General features: G+C 38.3%; 1 protein-coding gene across 2 annotated transcripts in view; it reads left to right on the top strand.

The window, feature by feature from the left end:
- The window catches only part of SPPL3 (signal peptide peptidase like 3), a 141,541-nt gene that overhangs the window by 75,629 nt on the left and 39,720 nt on the right, over window positions 1–26,192 (top strand). The window contains exon 2 of one of the 2 annotated variants that reach the window (XM_026015837.2): window positions 23,395–23,472. The exons of the other annotated variant lie outside the window; for it this stretch is intronic. Coding sequence (XP_025871622.1) covers window positions 23,395–23,472 — 78 coding nt within the window. The remainder of the gene's footprint in view (window positions 1–23,394; window positions 23,473–26,192) is intronic. 2 annotated transcript variants of the gene reach the window in all.

Genomic DNA, 26,192 nt, shown 5'->3' with positions numbered 1-26,192 from the left:
TCTGCTGTCTCCTTGGACAAAGTAGTTCATCTCTCTGTGCTTCAATCCCTTCATCTCTAGAGCTGATAATAATAGTGCCTTCCTCAAAGGGATGTTGTGAAGGTAAAATGAGTTGGATGTTAACAGCTTCTACAACGTCTAACACATAGTAAAACCCCCAAAATGTTAGCTCTTATAATTGTTAGCTGTTATTACATGACAGGGGGTAATTTATTGGTTTCACAGGACTTTCGGATAGGGCCTTGTTTGGTTGCTTGGATACTTTTTAGAGAATTACTCCCTTTGTAAAGGTTTTTCTTATGTTTATTACTTATGGGAAGCCAGATAACAGTTGTTTGAGGGTTTGTGTCATGTGTATATAGAGGAAAACGGGAAGTTTGGAAAATCTATATAACCCAGTCTTTTAAAACACTGTAATTTGGGATCCCTGGGTGGCGCAGCGGTTTGGCGCCTGCCTTTGGCCCAGGGCGCGATCCTGGAGACCCGGGATCAAATCCCACGTCGGGCTCCCAGTGCATGGAGCCTGCTTCTCCCTCTGCCTATGTCTCTGCCTCTCTCTCTCTCTCTCTCTCTCTCTCTCTCTCTCATAAAAAATAAAAAAATAAAATAAAATTCAGATCAAAATAAATAAATAAATAAATAAATAAATAAATAAATAAATAAATAAACAAAACAAAACACTGTAATTTAAACTCTGAACAAGAATGTGACTCTTAGGATCCCTGGGTGGCTCAGTGGTTTAGCGCCTGCCTTTGGCCCAGGGCGCGATCCTGGAGTCCTGGGATCGAGTCCCATGTCGGGCTCCTGGCATGGAGCCTGCTTCTCCTTCCTCCTGTGTGTCTGCCTCTCTCTCTCTCTCCATGTCTATCATGAATAATAAATAAGTAAATATTAAAAAAAAAAGAATGTGACTCTTAAGTTTCCTCTGAAAATATCTTCATAAGTGGCAGAAGTCTCCAATCATAGAATAGGGTTCTATATCCATTATAACTACCAATTAAAAATAGTCTTTTCTTAGTGTGACTTTTATTTATTTTTTAAAGATTTTTATTTATTTGAGAGAGCACACACACAGGAGAGAGCAAGAGAGCAGGGACGGAGGGAGAGGGAGAAGCAGACTCCCCACTGAGCAGGAAGCCTGATGCAGGACAGAATCCCAGGACCCTGGGATATCGTGACCTGAGCCGAAACCAAGAGTTGGATGCTTAACCAACTGAGCCACCCAGGAGCCCCAAACAAATTCTTGAATACCTTTCTGGTTAGCAGTTTCCTCATCTTAAATTAGGGATAATGAAAGTTACGTGTTTCATAGGGTGGTAATGAGAGTTAAATAATGAAATTGAAGTACTGAAGGATGATATTTGACACATTATAAATGCTTAAATATTATTTGCTGTTATTATTGTGGTTATTATTTGTGTTTAGTTTTTTTTTTTTTTTTTTAAGATTTTATTTATTCACTAGAGACACAGAGGGGCAGAGACCTAGGCAGAAGGAGAAGCAGGCTCCCTGCAGGACCCAGTTTGGAACTGGATCCTGAACTCCAGACCATGCCCTGAGTCTAAGGCAGATGCTTTACTACTGAGCCACCCAGGCATCCCTGTGTTCAGGTTTTTTTGTGTGTGTGTGTGTGTTCAGTTTTTGAACGAAGGGTTAGAGATCAAGTTTTTACCTGGTTTTGTGTTGGCAAAATGATTTCTTTTAGAGCAGAGCTTCTCCCAAAAGTGTGCTATGGAATACAAAAGCTGCTTTAATAAAGGAAAAAAGGGGGAGAAGAAGTGTATGTTTTGGAAAATATATAATGAACTTCAAGAAGTTCTCTACTTAAAAAAAAAAAAAACACAGTAGTAGGGTTTATATAGCTCAACATTTAACAAACCTACTTGTCAATTACTGCTGTTAGTCATCAAACCAGTTAAATTGCCTAAGAAACTTTTGTCCCATAGAATCTGGGAAACATTATAGATTTGTTGTTGTTGTGTAGTGATACTGAAGTTTGCCAGATGTTTTCCTTTTATCACCCTTATTTGTCATAAGACATTAGCTCACCTGTGACCAATTTTATTAAGGTTATGGCTTACCATTCCTGTGTCTTCTGACTCACTAAATCCTCGATATAATCAAGGTATGGTGAAGTAGACAACTGTATTTCTCTTTCTGCAAGGGGCTATGCTCTACAAACTCAGGAGTGGAAGTTGGGCTTCTGTCCCAGTAAGGGTGGAATGGGGAATTTAAGTATGACCTTAGAGTAAAACGTGTTTATAATGCTGGGAAAACAGCAACAAAACTTTTTTTTATTAGAGTTGGAAGACTTGTGTACTACATGAATGTTGCACAATGAATTGCCTTTTATAATTGAGTTGATGAATGTTGGCCATTTTGAACATGCTGTAACTAGAACATTCAGATTCTTCTTTTTTTTTTTAAGATTTTATTCATGAGAGACAGAGAGGTGGCAGGGTGAAGAGACACAGGCAGAGGGAGAAGCAGGCTTCATGCAGGAAGTCCAATGTAGGACTCAATCTTGGGACCTTGGGATTACGCCCTGAGCCAAAGGCAGATGTTCAACTGCTGAGCCACCCAGGCGTCCCAAGAGCATTCAGATTCTGAAGTCAGTTTCAGCACCTCTGGTCTTAGATTACTTATAAAATACTGGAAATAGAATAAAAGGTAGTGTTAAAACTTTCAGAATCTTATAAGCTTTTACTTCTAAATGTATTATTTGGAAATCTATACTTTATTACTGATTTGGAGGCAAATTAATGAATTACCTCCAATTTAGATGTCACATAAATTACTGATGTTTTCCTTTTGTGGACCTTCATCCATGGCCAGTTCTGTCATCTGGTATGTTAAGGGTAGATATGCCTTTTCTTCATACTCTGTAGTAATATCTAATTGAGGTAAAATCCAGTTGAATAAATTGGGTGAGTTCAAGATGAAATAGAACAGTAGCACTTGAAAATGTGGTAGGTACAGCTAGACGTGAAAAAGAATGGAGGGACTACATAGCCAAATGGGATCATATATCCTAGTAGGAGATAGAAATGAGTCTAACCTGAACATTTATCATTTCTTAACATTTAATATTTCTTCCCCCACATCCTTACTGCAAGCAGCCCTAAGTCACTATAGAGTCCCTCTGCATAGCTTGGGCATCTCTGGAAAAAATCAGGCTCTGGGGCTGATCCTGATTTGTCTGCTGGAAAATGACAATTTTATCTGCAGCCATTTTTTTTTTTTTTTTTTTTTTTTTTGCAGTCAGTTCTTGATTATTTTCATGAATAGAGGGAAGCATTTACTTGGGAAATCCAAAATGGCAGCTATTCAGAGTAAACAGGGTACTTTAGCACTTCTGGACCCAAACTGTCTGGATTTGAATCTGGACTCTATCACTTAATGCTTTGTAACCTAAACAAGATATTCCATAGTTCCTCCATATTCCTTAGTTTCCTTATATGTAAATAAGGGATAATAAAAATTATTTCCTGTGGTGGTATTGAGGATTATATAACAAAATTATTGGTGCTCAGTCAGGTGTCCCCACTGTCAGGCTAAGTGGTCAGGGCACTGTCATACTGTAGAAATTTTCACTCTTGTCTCTCTGTCATTCCCTTTGCCGTGTTGTCACCAGGTCTTGTTGGTATTTCTTTCAAAATATAGTTGGTAATTGTATTACCCCTTCTGTTTCTACTTACTCATCTGGGCTTTCTCACTTAAGGTCTGGATTCTTGTAAGAGCTTTATTTAGTCTTCTTCATTCCAGTCTCGTCTCTTCTGCCTCTTCCTTCTACACTGTATATTTCTACCTGATTGATTTTTCCAAAATATTATTGTATCATTTTTATGGTTTTATTCCATTGACAAAAGTAGTATATCTAGGTGAGCTCAAAACTCCAGCAGATAAAACCCTACTGACAAACCCAGAATCCTAGTACACCATATTTTAAGCTGCTTACTTAAATAGAAGCTAATCTTTCAGTTAGTTTCTCTGGAATTCTACTCTTTTGTGAGACAAGAGAGACTTGCTCCTATTGATACTATTTTTCTCATGTACCTATGTCCTCTTCCCAGAGTTTTAAGACTTTAGTAATAAAGATGTTCCATTTGTTTTTTTTTTTTTTTAAGATGTTCCATTTGTTACTAAATATAATGACTGCCCAGATTTAAGGTAGTGTCCTATAGGGGAGAACATACTATGAGAAAAGGACTGAAGGGTCTGTTTACTCTTTAATGTTTGTTTAGTCCCATCTGCAAATAAATTTTCTAAATATTTTTTTTAAGATTTATTTATTAGAGAGCACAAGCAGGAGGAGCAGGCAGGAGGAGAGGGAGAAGAAGGCTCCTTACTGAGCAGAGAGCCCAGTGTGGGTCTCGATCCCAGAACTCTGAGATCATGACCTGAGCCAAAGGCAGATGCTTATACAACTGAACCACCCAAGCACACGTCCAAAAATGTTTTTAAAAATCTGTTAAAGGGGCATCCAGTTGCCTGGATGGCTCAGTTGGTTGAGTGTCTGAATCTTGGTTTTGGCTCAGGTTGTGGTTTTAGGGTTATGGGATTGAGCCCCAGGTGGGCTCCTCATTCAGTGGGGAGTCTGCTTAAGATTCTCTCTCCTTCTGCCTCTTCCCCCACTTGTGCTCTTGTACTTGTTAATGAATGAATGAATGAATGAATGAATGAATGAATGAATAAATAAATAAATAAATAAATAAAATCTTTTAAAAATTTGTTAAACTGGGGTTGAGCCTCATGTTGGGCTTCCTGCTCAGTGGGGAATCTGCTTCTCCTACTTCCTCTCCCTCTCCCCCAACTTGTTCTCTCTCTCTCTCAAGTGAATAAATCTTTTTAAAAATCTGCAATTGTAGCTGCTTAATTTTTTAAAATAATTTTTTATTTGATTTTGTTTATTTATGAGAGACAGAGAGAGAGGCAGAGACATAGGCAGAGGGAGAAGCAGGCTCCATGCAGGGAGCCCTATGTGGGACTCGATCCTGGGACCCAGGATCATGCCCTGAGCCAAAGGCAGATGCTCAACTGCTGAGCCACCCAGGTGTCCCTGCTTAAAATGTTTTAAGCTGCCTTTTCAAATGCATTAGAGTATAAGAGTTTGTTGCCATTTCCTGGGTGAAAAAAGGGGTGAGTAACCAGAAAAATAACATTTACCTGCAAGTAGCATTTAGTGCTGAATCAAGACCTCAATTGATGTGATTATATGACCAAATAAATAAATCTTAAAATATACAGGTAATTGTAACAATGCTTTTAAAGTTTAAGGAAACCTTTATCTTTAAATTTGGCTTTTTAAAAATAAATTCTACTATAGATGGGATGTTAAATTTAACTGTAGAGCATAAGCTTTTAGCATTTGGTTAAAAATAAATGAAAAATATAGCCAAATCAGAAATCACAAGCACTTCTTTTTCTTTTTCTTAATGTGCCCTCTAAGATCCTAAACACAATTTTTTAAATGTTCATGTTGTTTTAAAAACTCCTGGGATCCCTGGGTGGCGCAGTGGTTTGGCGCCTGCCTTTGGCCCAGGGCGCGATCCTGGAGACCCGGGATCGAATCCCACATCAGGCTCCCGGTACATGGAGCCTGCTTCTCCCTCTGCCTGTGTCTCTGCTTCTCTCTCTCTATGTCTATCATGAATAAATAAATAAAATCTTAAAAAAAAAAAAAGATTTAAAAAAAATAAATAAATAAAAAATAAAAACTCCTATAATACAAAAATGTGAAATAGTCCCATTTTTAATAAAAGTGGGATTATGTGATATATTGGCTTTAGCCTGCTTCTTCCTGTAATAGTTTTCCATGCTATCCTTTTAAAATTTTTTTATAGATTGAATTATACAAAACACAATGACTATAGTAAAAAGAAAAAGGTTGATTAACCTCACTATGTTTCAGTTACTTCATCTGCAAAAGTATTTAATACACTGCTTGACACAGTACTCAATAGAAGATTGAAGTACTTACTGCTTAGAAGAGGGAGTCATCAGCTTGTAGACATGGTAACTGAACACGTGACAGTGGACAGTGTCACTCAAAGACAGTGTGTGGAGTAAGGAGTGAAGGGAACTAATGACAGAACTCTGATGGGCAGAAGAAAAGGAGACTAAGAAGTTTAGGAGCCAGAGGGATAGGAACAAATCCAGAAGAAAATTGTGGAAGCTGGGACAAAATTGTTTCAGAGGAAGGAGGCGGTCATTATTGTCAGATCAGCAAGGGGCCAGAGGGAGCAGCATGTCAAGATACTGACTGAAGTTTATTAGATGAAACAAGATTGTTGCTGATCTAAGGGAGAGGGAGAGTTTATTCCATGGAGTACTGAGGGCAGGAGCTAGAGTGTGTCAAGAAGACACTGGCAGAGATGGCAACCCAGCTTGAATCTCTAGAAGGTTGAACCTGGCCTGTTTAACCTTACTGGCCTTCCCCTCCCACCCCCACTACTTCACCCATCCACACAGTGGTACAACCCCCAACAGATACTCTTGTGGGAGTACGTTCTACCTCTTGCTCATTCTCTTGCTCTGTCTTTCCCACCCATGCTTACTCCCTCACATCTGTTGCTTCTCTTGCTCATTTTTCTCTCGTCCAGCTAAACTACTAGACTGTTGGTAACCTCCTAACAGACCAGACTCTCACAGCGGCCTCCAAGCTGAGCTTCTACACCTTTCCACGTAATTTGATAGCTTCTGTCAAATTACTTCTGTCTTTCCTCATCAGACAATACTTGGTGGGTGATAGGGAGCTGGGTCTTTATCTTGGAGTACCAGCACTTATTAGAGTACTAATTTCAATAGTCATACATGCAGTGATGAATTAGATAGGATAGGACAGTGACAAAAACAGTTATTACTGTTGGAGTGTATAACAGATGTTAGATTTTGCAAGATGATGGGGAGATTTCTTGGGTTTTAGATGTGTTGAATTTGAGGTGACTATAGTATATACAGGTGGGAAATATCTTCATAGGAATTGGCGATTTCTTACCAAAATTCAGACTGTCTTAGAAATTCCTCTTATTCTTGGACATTCCTTTTAAATCTGGTTCTTCACAGAAGTAATGGAAGCACTGTGACTTAAATTGTGAGACTTTTTGCTTCTTCACAGAAGTAGGTTTATCACTAGGAGAGATTAGCTGCCAAGAAAGGACTAAATGTCAACCTGTAGCATTCACTTTTTTTTTTTTTTTAAAGATTTATTTCGGAGAGAGAGAGTGTGCACACATGAGGGCGTAAAGGGAAAGAATCACAAGCAGACTGCCCTGCTGAGTGCAGAGCCCAAAGCAGGGCTCCATCTCAAGACCCTTAGATCATGACGTGAGCCAAAATCAAGAGTCAGATGCTTAACTGGCTGAGCTACCCAGATGCCCCTGTAGCATTGACTTTTTTATAAGTCTTGCAAAATAATCATGTTAAAGTCCAGATTTTGGAATTGTGTGCATGCTTTTGAGACTTTGTTTACAGAATTATATGTGTATCTATTATCAGCATGATAAATGGCAGAGAATAATCTTGTAATGAGACTCATGAAGTAAAAATCAGTTTGCTGCATGATTTTAAGAGCAATGTTAGGGCAGCCCCAGTGGCCCAGTGGTTTAGCGCTGCCTTTAGCCTGGGGTGTGATCCTGGGGACCCGGGATCGAGTCCCACATCGGGCTCCCTGCATGGAGCCTGCTTCTCCCTCTGCCTGTGTCTCTGCCTCTGTGTGTGTGTGTGTGTGTGTGTGTGTGTGTGTGTGTGTCTGTCATGAATAAATAAACAAAATCTTAAAAAAAGAGCAATGTTAAAAAAAAATCCCTTCTTGTTTTTTGGAAAATTTTATTGTAGTAAAATAAATATAAAAGTTGCCAGTTTAACCATTTGTGAGTATACAGATCATTGGCATTAAGTCCATTCACTTAGGTTTTGTGCAGCCACCGTCACTCTCCATTTCTGGAGCTTTTTCATCATCCCAAACAATTCTGTACCCATTAAACAATGGCTCTCAGTCCTGGCAACTTCTACTTTCTCTCTCTATGAATTTACCTGGTCTAGGTCCCTCACATAAGTGAGATCAAACACTATTTGTCCTTTTGTGTCTGGCTTACTTCACTTGCCATGTTTTCAGAGATCATCTATGTGGTAGCATGTTTTGAAATTGCTTTTCTTTTCAAGGCTGCATAATATTCAGTTGTGTGTATACACCACATTTGCTTTGTCCATTCTTTCATTGATGGACACTTTGGTTGCTTCCATGTTAGGCTGTTGTGAATTATGTTGCTGTGAACATGCATACAAGTATCTCTTGAGTCCTTGCTTTCAGGTGTTTTGGGTATATACATAGGCCTTACTAATTTTTATGGGCACATATCATGAGAGAGTACTCAGACATGCAGGAATAGTTCCTTTATGAAATATTAATCTTGGCCAGTATGTTAACACAAAGTTTTGTAAATTTGTAAGAAAATTTATTTAGTTCAAGTTCTAGAGCAGTCTTGGATAAGTGATACAAAAATGTCTTTGAAAGCTGCATTATAATTTCTTTTCTAAAAATGAGTTCCTTGGTCAAAAGAAAATACATAAACCATTCTATTCCAGCTTGTACCTGGAATAAAACCAACTGCCTAGATTTTCCCCTTGCCTTAAAAATATATGTTACAGCTAATACAGGGCTATTTCTGGCTGTTGATGTTTTAACACAGAGGTCACAATTATGTTGTTGAGTGTATGCTCAAATCACCAAAGAATGCACATGCTTTTGAAATTGCGATATGAGGACCTGTCTAAAAGAGTAACTCATAGGAAAGAATGGAAACATATTGCCATGGAATCCTTCAGTGTGGGGTCTTCTTTCTATTTCACTGGAGCCCAGTAAACCCTTTATCTGTCCTACACAATAAAATCCATTTGAAATAAAAATGACTACTGATTATCTTTGATGCCTTGGAGGCTAATACCTTTCTTTCATAAGAATTTGCTCAGTTTGCAGATTTTGCATCTCTAATGAAAATAATTTTTCACTGTACTGGCTGCTAAAATGTAAAATATTAACATATGGTACCTCTCATATATGTTCTTTTTGTAAAGTATTTGGTGATAATGAAGGGATATGAAAGAATAAAAATTCTTCATTTTAATGCAAAAATATTTTGATATTGGAAATCCGCCCATCTTCATGGTGTGATTCAGAGATGTTTGTGACTCTTGATAGACTACACACACACACACACACACACACACGTACACACCCCTCTGTGCAAAGCAGGAAATAGTGCCTCCCTGGCCCCAGTGGACTCAGGCTCATAAATCACCTTTGTGAAAGGAAAAGATGCCCCTCCCACCAGGTGGTTGCTTCCACCCATTAGGACACAAGGTTTTGCTCATCAAGTTTTGTGCCCAATGTCAAGCTGCATTTTCTAGGAGGAAAGGAGTAGGTTGTATTTTCACATTTGCTGGCCCTGTTACCCAGGTGGCCTTGTATAGTAACAGCAGTATACAAGGATGAGTAAACTTTTTCCACAAGGGACTAGGTAGTAAAAATTTTTTTAAGATTTATTTATTTATTTATTTATTTATTTATGATAGACAGAGAGAGAGAGAGAGAGAGGCAGAGACACAGGAGGAGGGAGAAGCAGGCTCCACGCTGGGAGCCCGATGCGGGACTTGATCCCGGGTCTCCAGGACCGCGGCCTGGGCCAAAGGCAGGCGCTAAACCGCTGAGCCACCCAGGGATCCCCTAGGTAGTAAATATTTTGAGCTTTATGAGCCCTTTGGAAATTGTTACAACTATATAACTGCCATTGAAGTACTAGAGCAGCAAAAAACAATACCTGAATGAATGAGCTTGACTCTGTTTACTGGAATGACAGAAGGCCGTAGTTTGTCCACTCTTGGCATGTGGCAACCCATAGCACCTCCTATAACACTTTATTTCTCTATTAAAACATTACATTCTGTCACCTTGTGTCTTTTTTACACACTTTTTTCTTAATTGACTGTCTTACTTTGTATCTTGCACATAAAGATTTAATTTATTAAAATTTTACTAAGATTACCTATTCCATTATGAAGCTTAGGATACATATTTGGAGGGTTTTTTTTTTAAGGTTTTATTTATTTATTCATGAGGGACACACAGAGAGAGAGGCAGAGACACAGGCAGAGGGAGAAGCGGGCCCCCATGCAGGGAGCCCGGTGTGGGACTTGATCTCAGGACTCCGGGGTCACGCCCTGAGCCGAAGGCAGGTGCTAAACTGCTGAGCCACCCAGGGATCTCCTTTATTTGGTTTTCTTTTCTTAAAATGTGAAAAAATATGGAAGAGGATTGTAGACATTATAATGTTAGACAAATATTTCAGATAAAAATACAAATTCAGGGGCATCTGGGTGACTCAGTCATTTAAGCTTCCAACTCTTGGTTTTTGCTCAGGTCATGATCTCCGTGGTTGTAAGACCAAGCCCTGCATTGGCTGTATGCTCAATGCAAAGTCAGCGTCAAATTCCTTCTCCTTCTGCCCTTCCCTGTTCTTGCACATGCATGCACGCGGTCTTTCTCATATAAATAATTTGTAAAAAAAATACAAATTAAATCCTCTTTCAATATGCTCTACCTTAAAGGGAAAGATTGTAGCATTTCTAAGGCCTGGTAAATAAGTCATTCTGCATATCATATTTAAAGCCAAAATCTTACATAGCAAAAAATGTGTTCAGTCTTCTTGGTGTTTTGTGATTTTAGAATTGCATATGAGAAAATGCTAGCAATCTGTATAGCCAGGGCTTGTGGACAAATGTGTAAGGCAGTGGTTCTCAAAGTGTGACCCTTGAATCCCTTCTCAGACCCTTTCAGGGGGCCTCTGAGTTTCAAACTGCATAATGCCATTAAAGTTATTTGTCTTTTTCTTCTTATGGTGAAAAGTGGTGATGAGTAAAACCACTGCTGGGCTGTAACAGGAATCAAGGCAGTGGCATCAAACTATTCTAGTAATAACTATATTCTTCACCTCCATGCATATACCGTTAAAAAATAAACCAGTTTCACTTAGGGTGAAGCAGTGAAAATTACTTTTAATGAATCTCAGCCCTTGAGAACACCTTTTATTTTTTTTTTAAGATTATTAATTTATTTATTCATGAGAGACACTGAGAGAGAGAGAGGCAGAGACACAGGGAGAGGGAGAAGCCGGCTCCATGCAGGGAGCCTGACGTGGGACTTGATCCCGGGTCTCCAGGATCAGGCCCTGGGCTGAAGGCAGTGCTGAACTGCTGAGCCACCCGGGCTCCCACTTTTTAAAGATTTTATTTATTTATTCATGAGAGGCAGAGACATAGGCAGAGGGAGAGGCAGGCTCTTTGTGGTGAGCCTGATTCAGGACTTAATCCCAGGACTCCAGGACTACAACCTGAGCCAAAGGCAGGCACTCAACCATTGAGCCACCCAGGTGCCCAAGAACACATTTTTATTTATTTTTTATTTTTTAATTTTTTTAGAACACATTTTTAGATAATGAAATGGAAAATTCTGATTAAGCACTTCTGTATACTAAAGTACCATTGGTTTTCTTGAAAAAACACTTGTACAGTCATGTGAGATGCTAGCTGATGAACTGGCCACTTTTTTTCTTGGAACATTATTTTTACTTAAAGAATGACTAGTGGACAACTAGAGTTATTTACACCTTGACAGTTTCTCCAAAATGAATAAAGTGATCCTGTCACTTAAAAAATAAAACAAGGGCCTCCGGGTGGTTCAGTCAGTTGAGTGTCTGCCTTTGGTACAGGTCATGATCCCAGGGTCCTGGAATCAAGCTCGCATCGGGCTCCCTGCTCATTGGTTAGTCGGCTTCTCCCTCTCCCGCAGCCCCTCTTCCTCCACTTGTGCTCTGTCTCTTGTTTTCTCTCTCAAATAAATGCATAAAAGTCTTTTAAAAAAGGATAATCTTGCCAGTGATAAAATTTGACTTTTTGGTGAAAATTTTATCATTGGCCTCAGGAATGATATTTAACAAATGTGGTTTTTCAGATATTGTATAATAAAATGTGACGTGTGGAAAAGCTACATAACTTTTTTTTTAAGACTTTATTTATTCATGAGAGACGCAGAGAGAGGCAGAGACACAGGCAGAGGGAGAAGCAGGCCTCCTGCAAGGAACCAGATGTGGGACTTGATTCGGGACTCCAGGATCACACCCTCCTGAGTCGGAGGCAGATGCTCAACCACTGAGCCATTCAGGCATCCCAAAAGCTACATAACTTAATGAATCCTTGTTTTCCAGATGGCCGTTGTATGATGTTACAAAATCAGACGTGGGTAAAGGATCCATTCAAAGTATAGCATAATCCATTGGATTTTAACATAATAACAAAAAAATTCACTGATATGGTATCATATTTCACATTGAAATTAACCTTTAAGAAATTACCACTTGTTGATGTATAGTATCTATCAAAGAAGAGTATCCTTAGTTATCTAAAAATGTTACTACAGTACTCCTTTTCTAATTGCCCATCTGTTTAAGGCCAGATTTCATTCTCCATAGCATTCAACTAATGTAACATATGGCAACCCACTGAATGCAGAAGCAAGTATGAGAATCTGGTTATATCTTCCTTTTAAGCCAGACATTTAAAGAGTTGTGCAGAAATGTAAGAGGATGCCCCTTGTCTCTCCAAATTCTTTGTTTTGAAGAACAGTTCTTTTCCTTTAAAAAAAAAATGTATGCTCAGGGTGCTTGGGTGGTACAGTTGGTTAAGCATTGGCCTCTTGGTTTTGGCTGAAGTCATGATCTCAGGCTCTTGAGATCAAGCCCTGCATCAGGCTCTGAGCTCAATACCAACCCAGCACAGAGTTTGCGTGAGACACTCTCTCCCTCTGCCCCTATCCCTCTGTTCTTTCTCTAAAGTAAACAAATAAATCTTAAAAAGAATTATGCTCACGGGGCACTTGGGTGGCTTAGTCCGTTAAGTGTCTGCCTTTGTCTCAGGTCATCATCCCTGGTTCCTAGGATTGAGCCCAGGTGGAGCTCCCTCCTCAGCGGGGAGCCTGTTTCTCCCTTTGCAACTCCTGCTGGTGCTCTTTAGCTGTGACTCTCTCTCTCTCAAATAATAAAACCTTTTCAAATAAATAATAATAAAATTATACTTGTATGCAATATTTTTATTATATTTAAATGAGTTAGTAAATGTTTTTAATTTTTGTTTTAATTTAGTTCTAATAGTTACTACCCACAGGAACAAAAGTGTTAAGGGGTCTTCATTTCAAGTGTGTAAATAATTTCGAGATGAAAACGTTTGCAAAGTGCTAGTCTAGGGCACTGTCTGTGCCGGGTTGGAATATTAGTTGCTTGGTTTGTTGGATGAACAAGAATGCTTTCATTGTATAGCTGGAAGGCTGACACATAGAACACATTATAGGACAGTACTCTCTGTGTCTCAGTTTGGCATGATTTTTAGCAGGATATGTGTTATAAGCACTTGCTGGTAAAGCAGCTAGAAATATTTGACTGTAGAGCAATTACTAAATAAAATCTAGTGTGGCTCTAAAAATCTTAGGGTGCAGAATATAATCTTACTGTATATGAGACAACTTTCTGGTAGCTTTTTGTCATTGTCTATTATGACTTGCGGGAATGTAATGAAAGAACTAGAGCTTTTCATAGTGACCATATAAAATATCTCAACAGCAAACCTGTACTAATACATCACTTGGCAAAGTCTCCCAAGTCTGTCTGCAATACATTTGGCTAACCTGATTTTGGCATGTCTAAAATGCATGTATTTAGTTTCTTTTTGCATTTCAATAGGAATTCTTTTGTTTGAGCATAGAGTATGTTCCTGTCTTTAATGTGCATCCAGTCTCTGGAAAAAGCAGAGAGGTCTTGAGAGATGCCACATTTCTGCTGATGGCTTTGGGAGAGTCTGAAGTGTGGAGGCTATGAAATAGATAATATTGCCGGGCTTTGATTTCCTAGAATTGTCCAGACTACCTACCCTTTTTCCTTGGAATCCTTTTCCCTCCTTGCATACCCTACTCTGGTTGTACCCCCTAAACCCAGACCCCAACTCCTGTAGTTTAAAGTTCTAGAATCTCTGCGTATTTCTGAAGTGCTGATGAATCTTTCTTCACCACTTTTTGTGGACAAAAAGAAGAGAGAGGTATGGATGAGGCCCTCTTCTCCCCATCATTATCAGCAGTGGAAACGCTTTATTAATTAGTCTGTTTGACAAAGGAACAAAAGAGCTGTAGGTTAGACTCTGGGCTGGCCTTTTTTTTTTAGAAAGTGACTGAAGAGGAATTTTCTTTGGGTTGATTAAACCAACCAGTTATGGAATTAGTAAGTCACAGGTATTAAAGGCACAGCATAAGGAATATAAGCAATGATATTATAATAGTTGTAAGTACCAGTTGTATGGTAGCTTGTGGTGAACTTAGCATAGTGTATATATTTGGTGAATCTCACTATGTTGTACACCTGAAACTTTTAATGTAACATTGTGTGTCAACTATCCTCAAATTTTAAAAAAGTAAATACCGGTCTTTAGTGCCTGGAAACAGTGCTAATATACCTATAACATGCCAGTGATCAGCCAAACGTAAGAGGTAATACTTAATTTTTTTTGAGGAAACACAAAATGAATACCTAGAATCTTGAAAATAAAAATTACTTGGACCTTCAAGTTTATCTAGGCAAAAAGGATTTTATAGAGACGAGAAAAATGTAAAGGCTTGACCAGGGAAGATCAAACGGCTAGTTATAGTATAATTAAAGATAGAAACTAGAGCTTCCTGACTCCTCTAAAGTTTGTAATCAGATGGTCAAGTCACTTTGAGAGACTCTGGAGTAAGGCTGCCTATATTCAGAACTGCACCTGACTCCTCACCTCGGAATGGTGATAATCACACAGGCCCACAATTCCCAAATCACAAATTCTGAAAACCCAGAGTTTTTCTGTAATCCATTTGGAAGCAAAACCTGACCTAAGTTGATGCGAAGCAGTTTCTAATCTTTATCTTCTTTAGTGCGGTTATCCATGTTTCACTACAGAAACATTAATATTTGATTGAAGGGTACTACACTAGACCTCATTGAGGGTGTTTCTGTATAAGATCCAAAAAATTCTGAATTCTGCAACACCTCTTTCCACAGGTATTGTTTTGGGTAAGGGGTTGTGGACATGTAGGACCTAACCTTATAGAATGGCTGTGAGAATTAAGCGCTCAGTAAAATATCAGATGTGACAGTTTTTTGCCTCAGTGGAAATGTTCTTTATCTGGCCATTTAGTACAGTAGCCACCAGCTATTGGACACTTAAAAGTTGACTAGTATAACCAATGAAACAAAATTTTAATTAAATTTAAAAATTTGGGATCCCTGGGTGGCGCAGCGGTTTGGCGCCTGCCTTTGGCCCAGGGCGCGATCCTGGAGACCCGGGATCGAATCCCACATCGGGCTCCCGGTGCATGGAGCCTGCTTCTCCCTCTGCCTGTGTCTCTGCCTCTCTCTCTCTCTCTCTCTCTGTATGACTATCATAAATAAATAAAAATTAAAAAAAAAAAATTAAATTTAAAAATTTAATTGTGGTTAGTAGCCATTTTAGGGCTAGTGGCTGCTATATTGGACAGTGCAGTTTGATATTTACGTTGATGTTCCATTCAGTCTTTACTTCTGCTGTTTTTGTAATTATCTTTTTGTATAAGATACAACATGACCCAGCAGACTGTTGGCTAAGACAGCTGGTGTGAGGGGGAGAACTTGTGTTTCTGACCACATCCTAGGCTTATCATCAGCAAGTGTCTTCTGTCCTTAGGGCTTTTTAAAGACTTAGTATTAATAGTAAAGTGTTACATATTTCTACTTAAACTTGGCACAAGTGACCGCTAATGAAATAAACTTAAATGATTCATAAAACAATACATCTCTGGAAAGAAGTCCCTACACTTAGAGAATGTAAGTGGCAGAAAGTTTTCTGGTAAATGTGGAAAAAGAAAAACTTCGTAGTCAAGTTGTTTTAGGATATCAGAATGTTTTAACATGTTCAGTGTCAGTGACAAAATGTGCTAGCATGTTCACATTTCATAAGCAGATGTTTTCCAAAAATGATTTCTGTACATGTTTGAAATGTAATATGTATAATACCAGTGTTTTTGATAGGCTCTAGGCCTGACAGGAGTTGTTAGAGCACATCTGCCAGAACAGAAGATGCAGTGCTTCCTCATGTTTTTCACACAAGATTTGACTCTTCGGTGTCAGGACATGGACATTATCTTTACCTGTGGGACTCCATAGTTTGCCTTTGAAAAAAGTGCAACAGAAATGTAGGCACAGGTGTCCATTTGTTTCTGTTGAGGTTAGAAAGAACAGTCTACTCTCCTAATTTAGAAAGTCAAGTTAAGAGAAAAAGTGTGAAGCATTGGGAGATCCTGCTGTTGTTAATACCTCTGAAATGAGATTTTTTTTTTTAATTTTTATTTATCTATGATAGAGAGAGAGAGAGAGGCAGAGACACAGGCAGAGGGAGAAGCAGGCTCCATGCACCGGGAGCCCGATGTGGGACTCGATCCCGGTCTCCAGGATCGCGCCCTGGGCCAAATGCAGGCGCCAAACCGCTGCGCCACCCAGGGATCCCTGAAATGAGAATTTTATACAGTGTGTATGCTAAAAGTTATGTCCATTGAACCTGGAAGATTTCTCTCGAAGAAAAGAAAAAAAAAGAATGCCTTCTCTATTGTCGGGTTTTCCATGTCTTAATTTTATACCAAAAGGTAAGGTGATAGAAAAGAATAGTTTCTGGTATGTAGAAAGAGTAAGTTATAGAAGAATACGTATGTGTCGTTTTTATGGTATTTTTACATTTTGCATACACCATTTATATGGAAGGTACACACACCAAATTGTAAGCAAATGTCTCCTCCTAGGGAATGGGAGTGCAGAGAAGGGGGAGAGAGAGGCACTTGTACTTTTGTTTCTTACCTATTATTTGGGTTTTTACAATGAACATGGATTACTTTTGTAATTTTTAAAACGATTTTTATTTATTTGAGACAAGAGCGTGAACAGGAGGAAGAGCACAGAGAGAGGGACAAGCCGACTCTGTGCTCAGTACAGAGCCCGACATGGGGCTTGAGCTCATGACTGAGATTATGACCACTTAAATCAAGAGTCGGACACTAAATTGACTGAGCCACTCAGGTGCCCCAATTTTTTAATTTTTTAAAAAGAATATTGATACTGTTTTAAAAATACAAATTGGCTAACATTAGTTTTAATCGTATTTTGTATAATAAATCCTTCATGTTAAAAAGCTTTTTGTAAAATTTCCAGGACAGTAGTTTGAGTTGAAAATCTTTAACAACAACAAAAAAAATCTATGACATTTCAAATAATGTCCATGAAATAATTTATAATTTCCAATTATGTGATACTTGGTACAGTTTGCAATGTAATAAGTTTTTTAAGTTTTGTTGTAAAATACCATGGATATATCAAGGGTGAGCTTTTCTCCAGACTTTCATGTATAAATTGGAAAAATAAAACTATTCAGTCCAGAAGAAACCACTTTCTGAAATTATGTGTTTAGTTCTATAGAGGGTAACATGCTTATAGGCTGATGGTAGCCCTGATCAGCCTCTTTAGAAGGTATTTTGCACATGGTCAAATCCTTGCCTTGAAAAAGACTGAAGAAAATCAGTGACTACAAGATGGTCAGCCACAGAGACCAGAGCACAATCCAGAGGATCCATGGAAGACCAAGAGCTGGTTTTAATTAACAGTTCAACCTCTGACGTCTAGAAGTCTTCAATGATGAGTCTCTGGAGAGTCTCCACAGATTTGAGAGATGTAGCAAAAGGAATAAACAATAATATGAAATCTTAAGATACCGATTTGGGAAGTTTAGGCTCTAATCTACCTTTTACATACATAATGACAATATGCTTCAGAATACAAAGAGTACAAAAAAGCCAAGCCATCCAATCCAAGTAAAACACTAAGAAAAGAAAAATTCCTTTAAAAAGGAAAAAAGAAAATCTGCCTTTGTTTTTTATAGCTTTGGAGTCTGGAAAAAATTTGATATTCTTTTTAAAATGCCTGCTAGCCTTTAATCATGTGAAAAGCTGCTTACATTCACTTTTAATCAATTTGAAATTTTAATTACACCAGAAAATTAATGCAAATGAAAGCCGTATTAAGATACCAATTTTCATGTTTCAGATTGGTAAAAATTCAAAAATTAAAAGTCACTTTTGGCAAGGCTTTGGAAAGTGGAACTCTATGTAATCTGCTGCTGGTGAGAATGCAAAATGATATAAGGTCTCTAGAAGGCAGTTTGGCAACATCTATCAAATTACATGTGCATTTCCTCTGGGATCCAGCAGTTTCATTTTTAAGACCTTTCTTTTGTTCTACACAGACGGGTCATTTCATGTGTGCATTGCAGGTATAATATACACAGCTCTTTATTGCAGAAGTATGGGTAACAGAATTTTTGGGACAACCACAATATCCACATCAAAAGGGGATTTGTTTAAAAAAGAATCTTTTTAGTGTATCTGTAATAGAATTAGATGAATAGAATACTGTATAGATGCTTAAAGAAAATTTTAAAAATCTGCACATATTGATATATAGGAAGATCTCTAGGCTATATTGTAAAAAGAGCTTGAGAGGAGTGCATAGTCTCATCTTTTGTGTAAGAAATGTTGAGAAATAATATGTATTTGTTACATATTCTAGAAGACCCTATAAGAAACTAATAAAAGTAGTTAACTAAAGAGGACCAGGCAGGGGGCGCCTGTGGATGGATGGCTCAGTTGGCTATCTCTCTCAAATAAATAAAATATTTTTAAAAAACCGATAAAGAGGACCTGGGGAAAACTAGGTGGGAGTGAGACTTTCTGGTGTGTACCTTTTAATATACATAGTTTTGATTTTTGTACTATATGAATATATCATGTTTTCCAAAAAAAATTTTTTTTTAATTTTAAGAAAATGTACCTTCTCAACAGAGGTCATGTGTTTTCAGAATTATAAGAAGAGATATGTACAAAAAACATAATGTCAAAGCAAGAAACATAATTCTAAAATAAAGAGAAATTGATTGAATTGGTTTTCCTAATATATGAAATGTCTTGTGGTAGTTAAGCCCTGTCTGCGTCATCTGGTTGTCTGTCTGAAAGAGAACACGTTGGCCAACCATAGCTATATTGCTTAACACAGGCTAGCAGAGAGGCTAGGGTGGTTGTCCTGTCTCCTGCATTCCCATTCCCTTTGCTGACTGAAATTTTGTTGTTGTGCCCAAGATTGCGAATCTGAGAAACCACCAAGGAGCCGACACTGATGCAAACATACGAGGGTTTATTTACAAGCTCGAGCTTGGATCCAAGTATACCCGACACAGCGGAGCAGGGACTTGGGCCCCGAGACTAAGAGGAGACTAAGAGGCGTAGCAGCTTTATAGGGGCCAGTGGCCAATGGGATATGCAGAAAGTTGCACAGTCATGTCGGTTCACATGCAGGTGGCCAATTGAATTACATCTTACCCTATAGTATCCATTTAAGCTGGCCTATTACTTTGGTCAGAATTGGCATGCAGTTTTGGCGGGCACAAAGGAGGGTTACATTGTTATGAGCCGATTTCCGATTAGGGTGTGCCCAGATTAGGGTGTGCCCGGCGGCTTGACTAGGGTGGGGCAGCGCCTTAGCAATAAGCAGGTGATGTGGGGGTCATACAGGAGGTATGTAGCACAAAATGGAATCAGTCCTGCTCTGCTTGTCCAGGGGCAGGGGATTTTTGTTAAATTTCCTGGGCCCCACATTGTGAAGGGTTGGTTGCCTACTGTGGGGTGCTGTAGTTCAGAACTCATGACCCAGAACAGATGTTCCTGTATTCATCTGCCCCTCACACTGCTAACCGACCAATTTTCCTGTTACTGTGAAAAAAGGTGGGTTTTTTTTTAACTTTTTATTGTGGAAGTTTTCAAAATACACAAAAGTAGAGAGAAAAGAATTGATTCTTAAATAACATGGTTTTGAACTGAATAGGTCCACTTATACATAGATTTTTTTTTTGGTGCATACATTACAGGACTATAAATGTATTTTCCTTATGGTTTCTTAACATTCCCTTTTCTCTAGCTTTATTAAAAGAATGTAATATGTAGTTTAACATACCAAGTATATTAGCCCACTGTTGATGTTATTGGTGAGGCTTTTGGTCAACAGTAGTTTATTAAGAGTTAAGTATCTGGGGAATCAAAAGTTGCACATGTATTTTTGACCGTGGAGGGGGGTTAGCATCCCTGACCCCTATATGTTGTTGTTGAAGGGTAAGCTTTTATAATGAATTCCCATGAACCTATCCTTCTAGCTTCAATAATTAAAAATAATTTTGCCTTTAAAAAATCTATCCCTCTTACCTTTTTTTCTTCTGGGACATTAAAAAAAAAGATTTTATTTAATTGCAAGAGTGAGAGCCAGCAGAGAAGAAGGAAGATGCTTAACCAACTGAGCCACCTGGGCGCCCCTTCCTGGGACATTTTTAAAAGATTTTATTTATTCATTCATGAGAGACACAGGGAGAGGGAGAAGCAGGCTCCCCATGGGGAGCTTGAATGCAGGATTTGATCCCAGGACCCCTGGATCACATCCTGAGCCAAAGACAGACACTCAGCCACTGAGCCACCCAGGCATCCCCTTTTCCTGGGACATTTTAAAGCAAACCTTGAATCCTGTCATTTTACCCAGAGTTCATTCAGTATATGCCTCTAATAACTAAAGATCCAAAAAAATGACACTGCAGATCACAATATCTTTTATTTTTATTTTTGTTTTTTTTTTAGATCACAATATCTTATGAAATTTCACAGTGTGTCATATTTTTTAGAAAGATTAAAGGAAACTTCTCTGTATTCACTAGTCTTTCCCTCCTCATTGGGATTATTTCCAGTCAGCATACACAAATGGTTGAGTATTTCCTATCTTAAAAAAATTTCAGGCCTGGGTGGCATAGTCAGCTGAGCATCTACTCTAGGTTTTGATTCAGGTGGTGATCTCAGGGTCATGGGATTGAGCCCTGCATGGGGCTCCACACTTAGTGTGAAGTCTGCTTAAAACTCTTTTCTTCCTTCTTCTATCCCTCCCGCCCCCTGCACGTGCATGTGCTCTTGCTCTGTCTCTCTCTAAAATAAGTAAATCTTTAAAACAAAAATTTTTTTCAGGCCTCCCTCATCCTTATGTTCCCTCCCACTACTGTTCCCTTCCTTGTGCCTTTCAAAAAGATTTCTGTTTCCATTTACCTAATTCTAACTTCTCAGCCAGTTCCCACCTGACCCCCATCACTGCCATGCCTAAGTGTTCTTGCTAAGGTAACAGGTGACTTACTAAAGAAATCCAAAGGACACTTCAGTTTTTATCTTACTGTCTCTGTAGCCTTCAGCACAGGTGACCTCTCCCTCCTAATATTAACAGTGGTTCTCATATTCAGCTTATTATAGGAATTACCTTATTTGATTCTTTATTAGCTATTTAAGGTAGATGTTGTCATTCCCATTTTGTAGGTGAAGAAGCTGCCCTTAGACAGGTTCAGTAACTTCTGGTAAGCGGTAGAGCAAGGGTTTAATTTCAGGCACCATCTGATCCTGCTGCCTCTGTAAAACACTCTGGTCACTTACCGTGCTATCCTGGGTTTTCTTTCTCTTTCATTTTGGGGTGTGTGTCTGTGTGTTTTGCAGCTTCTCCTTCTTCCTGATCTTTAAATTTTAGAAGTTTCTCAGGCCTTCCTCCTGGGTCCTCTTCTCACTGCTGCTGGGCAGTCTCACACACACCTAGGGTTTCAGTTACCGTGTTGAAAGTGATGAGCTCCCAATATATATCTTTGGCTTAGAGCTGCTTCTGAGCTGTAGATCCACATATCCACCTGTCTCCTTAACAATCCAAAACCCAACATACAAGGAATCTGCTTCCATATGTTGCATTTTTTGCTTAATGGTATAGCCATCCACCAGCTGCTCACCAGAAAAGTGGGAATGCTCTCTTAGCTCCCATAAACAATCACCACGTCCATTATTGTGTCTTGTATCTCGCTCGTTCATCTGTTCCCCAAAGGAAAGCTCACCCTTTCTGCCCAGATCTTCGATAGGATCCACCTATTATATATTATCAGAGGACCCTGTACTTGTCTGTCTCCCCTTTATAATATTTTCTATGATTATATTCACTGACTTATGTTAACTTTTTGTTTTCATTCCTTTAGAAAGAATGGAGTTTAATTTTTTTATTCTTTTAGAACATTCAGTGAGGGACCAAGACAGTCATCTTTGTTATTGTATCCCCAGTCACTAGCAGAGTGCCTGACACAGAGGCATCGTTAAATATTTGTTAAAAAATAAAGAGGAATTTGTTTTAGGAAAACCCCTAACAAGAATTAGTGTAAAGCATTAACTCCTAGAGACAAACTTAGACACAGACTTCTGTTAGTCAAGCTGTAAAAGGGAGCTAAAGAATTGCCAGTAGTATTTAGAGAAGTGGGGTGTTTGGAGATGTAGCAGTTGCAGGACTTGTCATTATGTGTGTAAAGTAAGAGAAGGGGTGTTAAGGATGCAGCAGATTCTTAGCTTTGAACTGAGGGAAGCATGATTCCATTCCCTCAAGTATGATGGGAAAAACACTGACCTTAATTTTGGACCTTGTTGTCTTGAAAGAAGTGGTGTAAGACACCCAGATGGAGAGAACCAGTGGGCAATTATAAAAATGGAAATGGAATTCAGGAGAAACACAGGCTTCACCTCATCACTGAGGAAAAGCAGTAAAATATTATTGACAGTTCAAGTGTAAACTGGTAACAGTTTAATCACTGACACTTTTTGTCTTTGGCACAGTGATGGTAGATATTTTGGTGGTACTTAAATTTGGAGTGGATGCTGTAAGCATATGTGGTATACAGAGGTGGGATTTTTGCATTGATATCATTTAACATCCTGAGAGTGTTAACTAATAATGGCTGTGAACCTACACATGTATTCTTTATATTAAACTAGCAGATCTCATTTTAATTATGCTGGGGGTTTTTTTGCTAATTTATACCCTTTTTTAAAAAAATTATTTATTTATTTATGATAGTCACAGAGAGAGAGAGAGAGAGAGAGAGAAAGAGAGAGAGAGAGAGGCAGAGACACAGGCAGAGGGAGAAGCAGGCTCCATGCACCAGGAGCCTGATGTGGGACTCGATCCTGGGTCTCCAGGATCGTGCCCTGGGCCAAAGGCAGGCGCTAAACCGCTGCACCACCTAGGGATCCCCCCCCCCCTTTTTTTTTAACTTAAATGAAACTTTGTGGGGTAGAACTCCACCAAACTGTCAACTCCGGGAGGACTTGTGCTATGTGATTTAACTTTTTCCCCCCTCTTATTTCTCTAGGGCGTATTCCCTGGTGGATTCCAGTCAAGTGTCTACATTTCTGATTTCCATTCTACTTATAGTCTATGGTAGTTTCAGGTAAGTTGCTCTTAGTATGGGATGGATTTCAGTTGCTCTGAAAGTGGAAAACTTACTGCTCTGTGAAGCGAAACATGACTAACAAGAATTGAGTTAGAAAAAGAAAAGAATTGAGTTAGAGTGGGATCATTCTGATATTTATTCTTTGGTTGGCTGCTGTTAAAACACTTCGTTTTAGTGCAAACATGTAAAAATTGCTTAAAGATTAAAATTTTAAATTGCTTTAATTCTGGCTCTGAAAATAATGACTCACATTAAGTGTACTCATTGAAAAGGTCAAGAAGAGAATCCTTGACAGTGATTCTATAGTCTCAAAGGGGACGACAGAATGTTTTTCTTAATACAGAGGTATTGACATAGGTTGAGCCATATGCAGTTACTGACGGTCTGCTCTTTTCACTTACAGAAATGATTTCATATGGTTCACCTACTATTACTAGGATTGTGCCTAAGATCATTTACCAAGTTATTCTCTCTACTGACCTTGGCAATGCCGAGATCAGATCCTCTTGAAATCCCTGTCCTACCAAGGCAGCCAAAGGAATAGAATACAAAGGAAAATCCAGAAGCTAGATACTTGGCTTCTTTTCACTCCTTACTTGAAAGAGAGGAACTTCAGTGGTTGCATAATTTTTTAAAAGTTTTTTCATGTTGTAGTGTGTGTCAGTATTTCATTCCTTTTTATTGTCCAATATCTTGTTTATCCATGCATCAATTGATAGACATTTAAGTTGTTTCCACATTTGGGCTGCTGTGAACATTCATGTACAAGTTTGTGTGGAGACATAAGTTTTCATTTCTCTTGGATATATACCTAGGACTGAAATTGCTGGTCATATGGCAATTCTGTCTTTAACATTTTAAGAAACCGCCACTGTTTTTCAAAGCAGCTGCTTCATTTTACATTCCTACTGTCAATGTATGGGGGTTCCAGTTTCTGGTATTATCTGTCTTTTGATTATAGATACTGTATTCTGCTGTTTTGGCGGATATGAAGTGGTATCTCAGTGTGGTTTTGATTTGCATTTCCTTAGTGACTAATGATATTGATCAGCATCTTTTCATGTACTTATTTACCATATGTGTGTCATCTTTAGTGAAATGTCTGTTCAGATCTTTTGCTCATTTTAAAATTATATTACCTTCTTATTGTTCTGAGAGTTCTTTATATATTATGGGTACACATCCTTTATCAGATAAATGCTTTCCGAGTTTCTCTTAGTCTGTGGGTTTGTCTTTCACTTTCTGTTTGGTTACAATATTTATTTTTTCCTAATAGATTGAGATAAAATGTCACTCTCTAGCAAAAATCTCTGGCATAAAAGTCTTATATTGTCTGTTAGTATAACCTTTCCAGTTCTCTTAGATGGGAGGATTTTTGATTACCAATTTTATTTCTTCTTCTAAGTCTACTTGGATTTTCTATTTTTTCTTTAGTCAGTTTTGATAATTTGTGTCTTTCTAGGATTTGTGCATCTTTTCTAAATGATCTCATTTGTTGGCATCAGTTTGTTCAAATTGTCAATGTATAACTCATTTAATTTTTATTGATCGGTAGTGGTGTGTTCCCTCTTTAATTTTTTATTGTCATTTGTATCTTCTTATTTTTCCCTTGGTCAGTCTAGCTAAGGGCTTATTAATTTTGTTCATCTTTTCAAAGAACGACTTTTGGCTTCATTAATTTTTCTTTATTTTTTCTATTTTCTGTTTTCATTGATCTCCACTCTGATTTTTATTATTCCTTTCCCTTTGCTTGCTTTGGGTTTAGTTTGTGCTTCTTTTCATAGTTCCTTAAAGTGAAAGCTGGAGTTAATTGATTTGAAACCTTTCTTCTTTTTTAACACAGGCAACTAAAGCTGCAGATTTCTCTCTAAGCATTGCTTCAGTTGCATCCCAAAAATTACATGTTCATTTCATTGAATTTAAGATATTTTCTAACTTCCCTGGTGATTTTTTTCTTTGACTCAGGGGTTCATTTTAAGTGTGTTGCTTACTTTCCTACTATTTGGGGATATTTTTAAATTTTCCCTGTTGAAAGGAATTTTAAAAACCTAGTTCAATTCCTTTGTGGTTAGAGCCATAGTTTTTATGATTTCAGCCCTTTTAAATTTATTGAGATTTGTTTTATGGCCCAGCATATGATCTGTCCTGAAGAATGTTCCATGTGTGCAATTAGAAAAATCAATCTTCAACAGAGGGTTGAGAGGAGAAAGTGACATAATCTGGTTTGTGTTTTGGAAAAATTGTTCTGAGTTCTATATGAGAAATAGCTTGTTGAGTAAGAAGAAAGAGTGAAACAAGGGAAGTGGAGAGTGTTCTCCTACACGCAAGAAATGATGATAGCTTTAATTACGCTAATGGTGGAGTGAAATGTCAGTGGATTTAGGACAAGATTGCTGATAAAATGGATAGTGTGTGTGAGAGAGAGGAGTCAAGGAAGAATCCAAGGTTTATGGCCTAAACAACTGAAACTAGTGATGATGCCATTTCTGAGATGGAAAGCTCCATAAAGAAGCAGACTTTTCATGGAAACATGATACAAAAGCAGATACAGTTTGTCAAGAGACTGCTATTGGTTCTCTTTCTCTCCCCGCTGTTTAATTTGGGACAAGAAACTTAACCTTTGTAGACCTCTGGTAAATTGTCACTTGATTATGACTATTACTATGATTTATGACAGTAGTGTCATTTATTCTGACTTGTTACGCACTCTCTCTAAG

This window comes from Vulpes vulpes, chromosome 10 (assembly GCF_048418805.1).
Source record: "Vulpes vulpes isolate BD-2025 chromosome 10, VulVul3, whole genome shotgun sequence".
NCBI classification, from domain to species: Eukaryota; Metazoa; Chordata; class Mammalia; order Carnivora; family Canidae; genus Vulpes; species Vulpes vulpes.
Note: the sequence above shows the minus strand (reverse complement) of the source record. Positions and strands in the feature narration are given on the sequence as shown.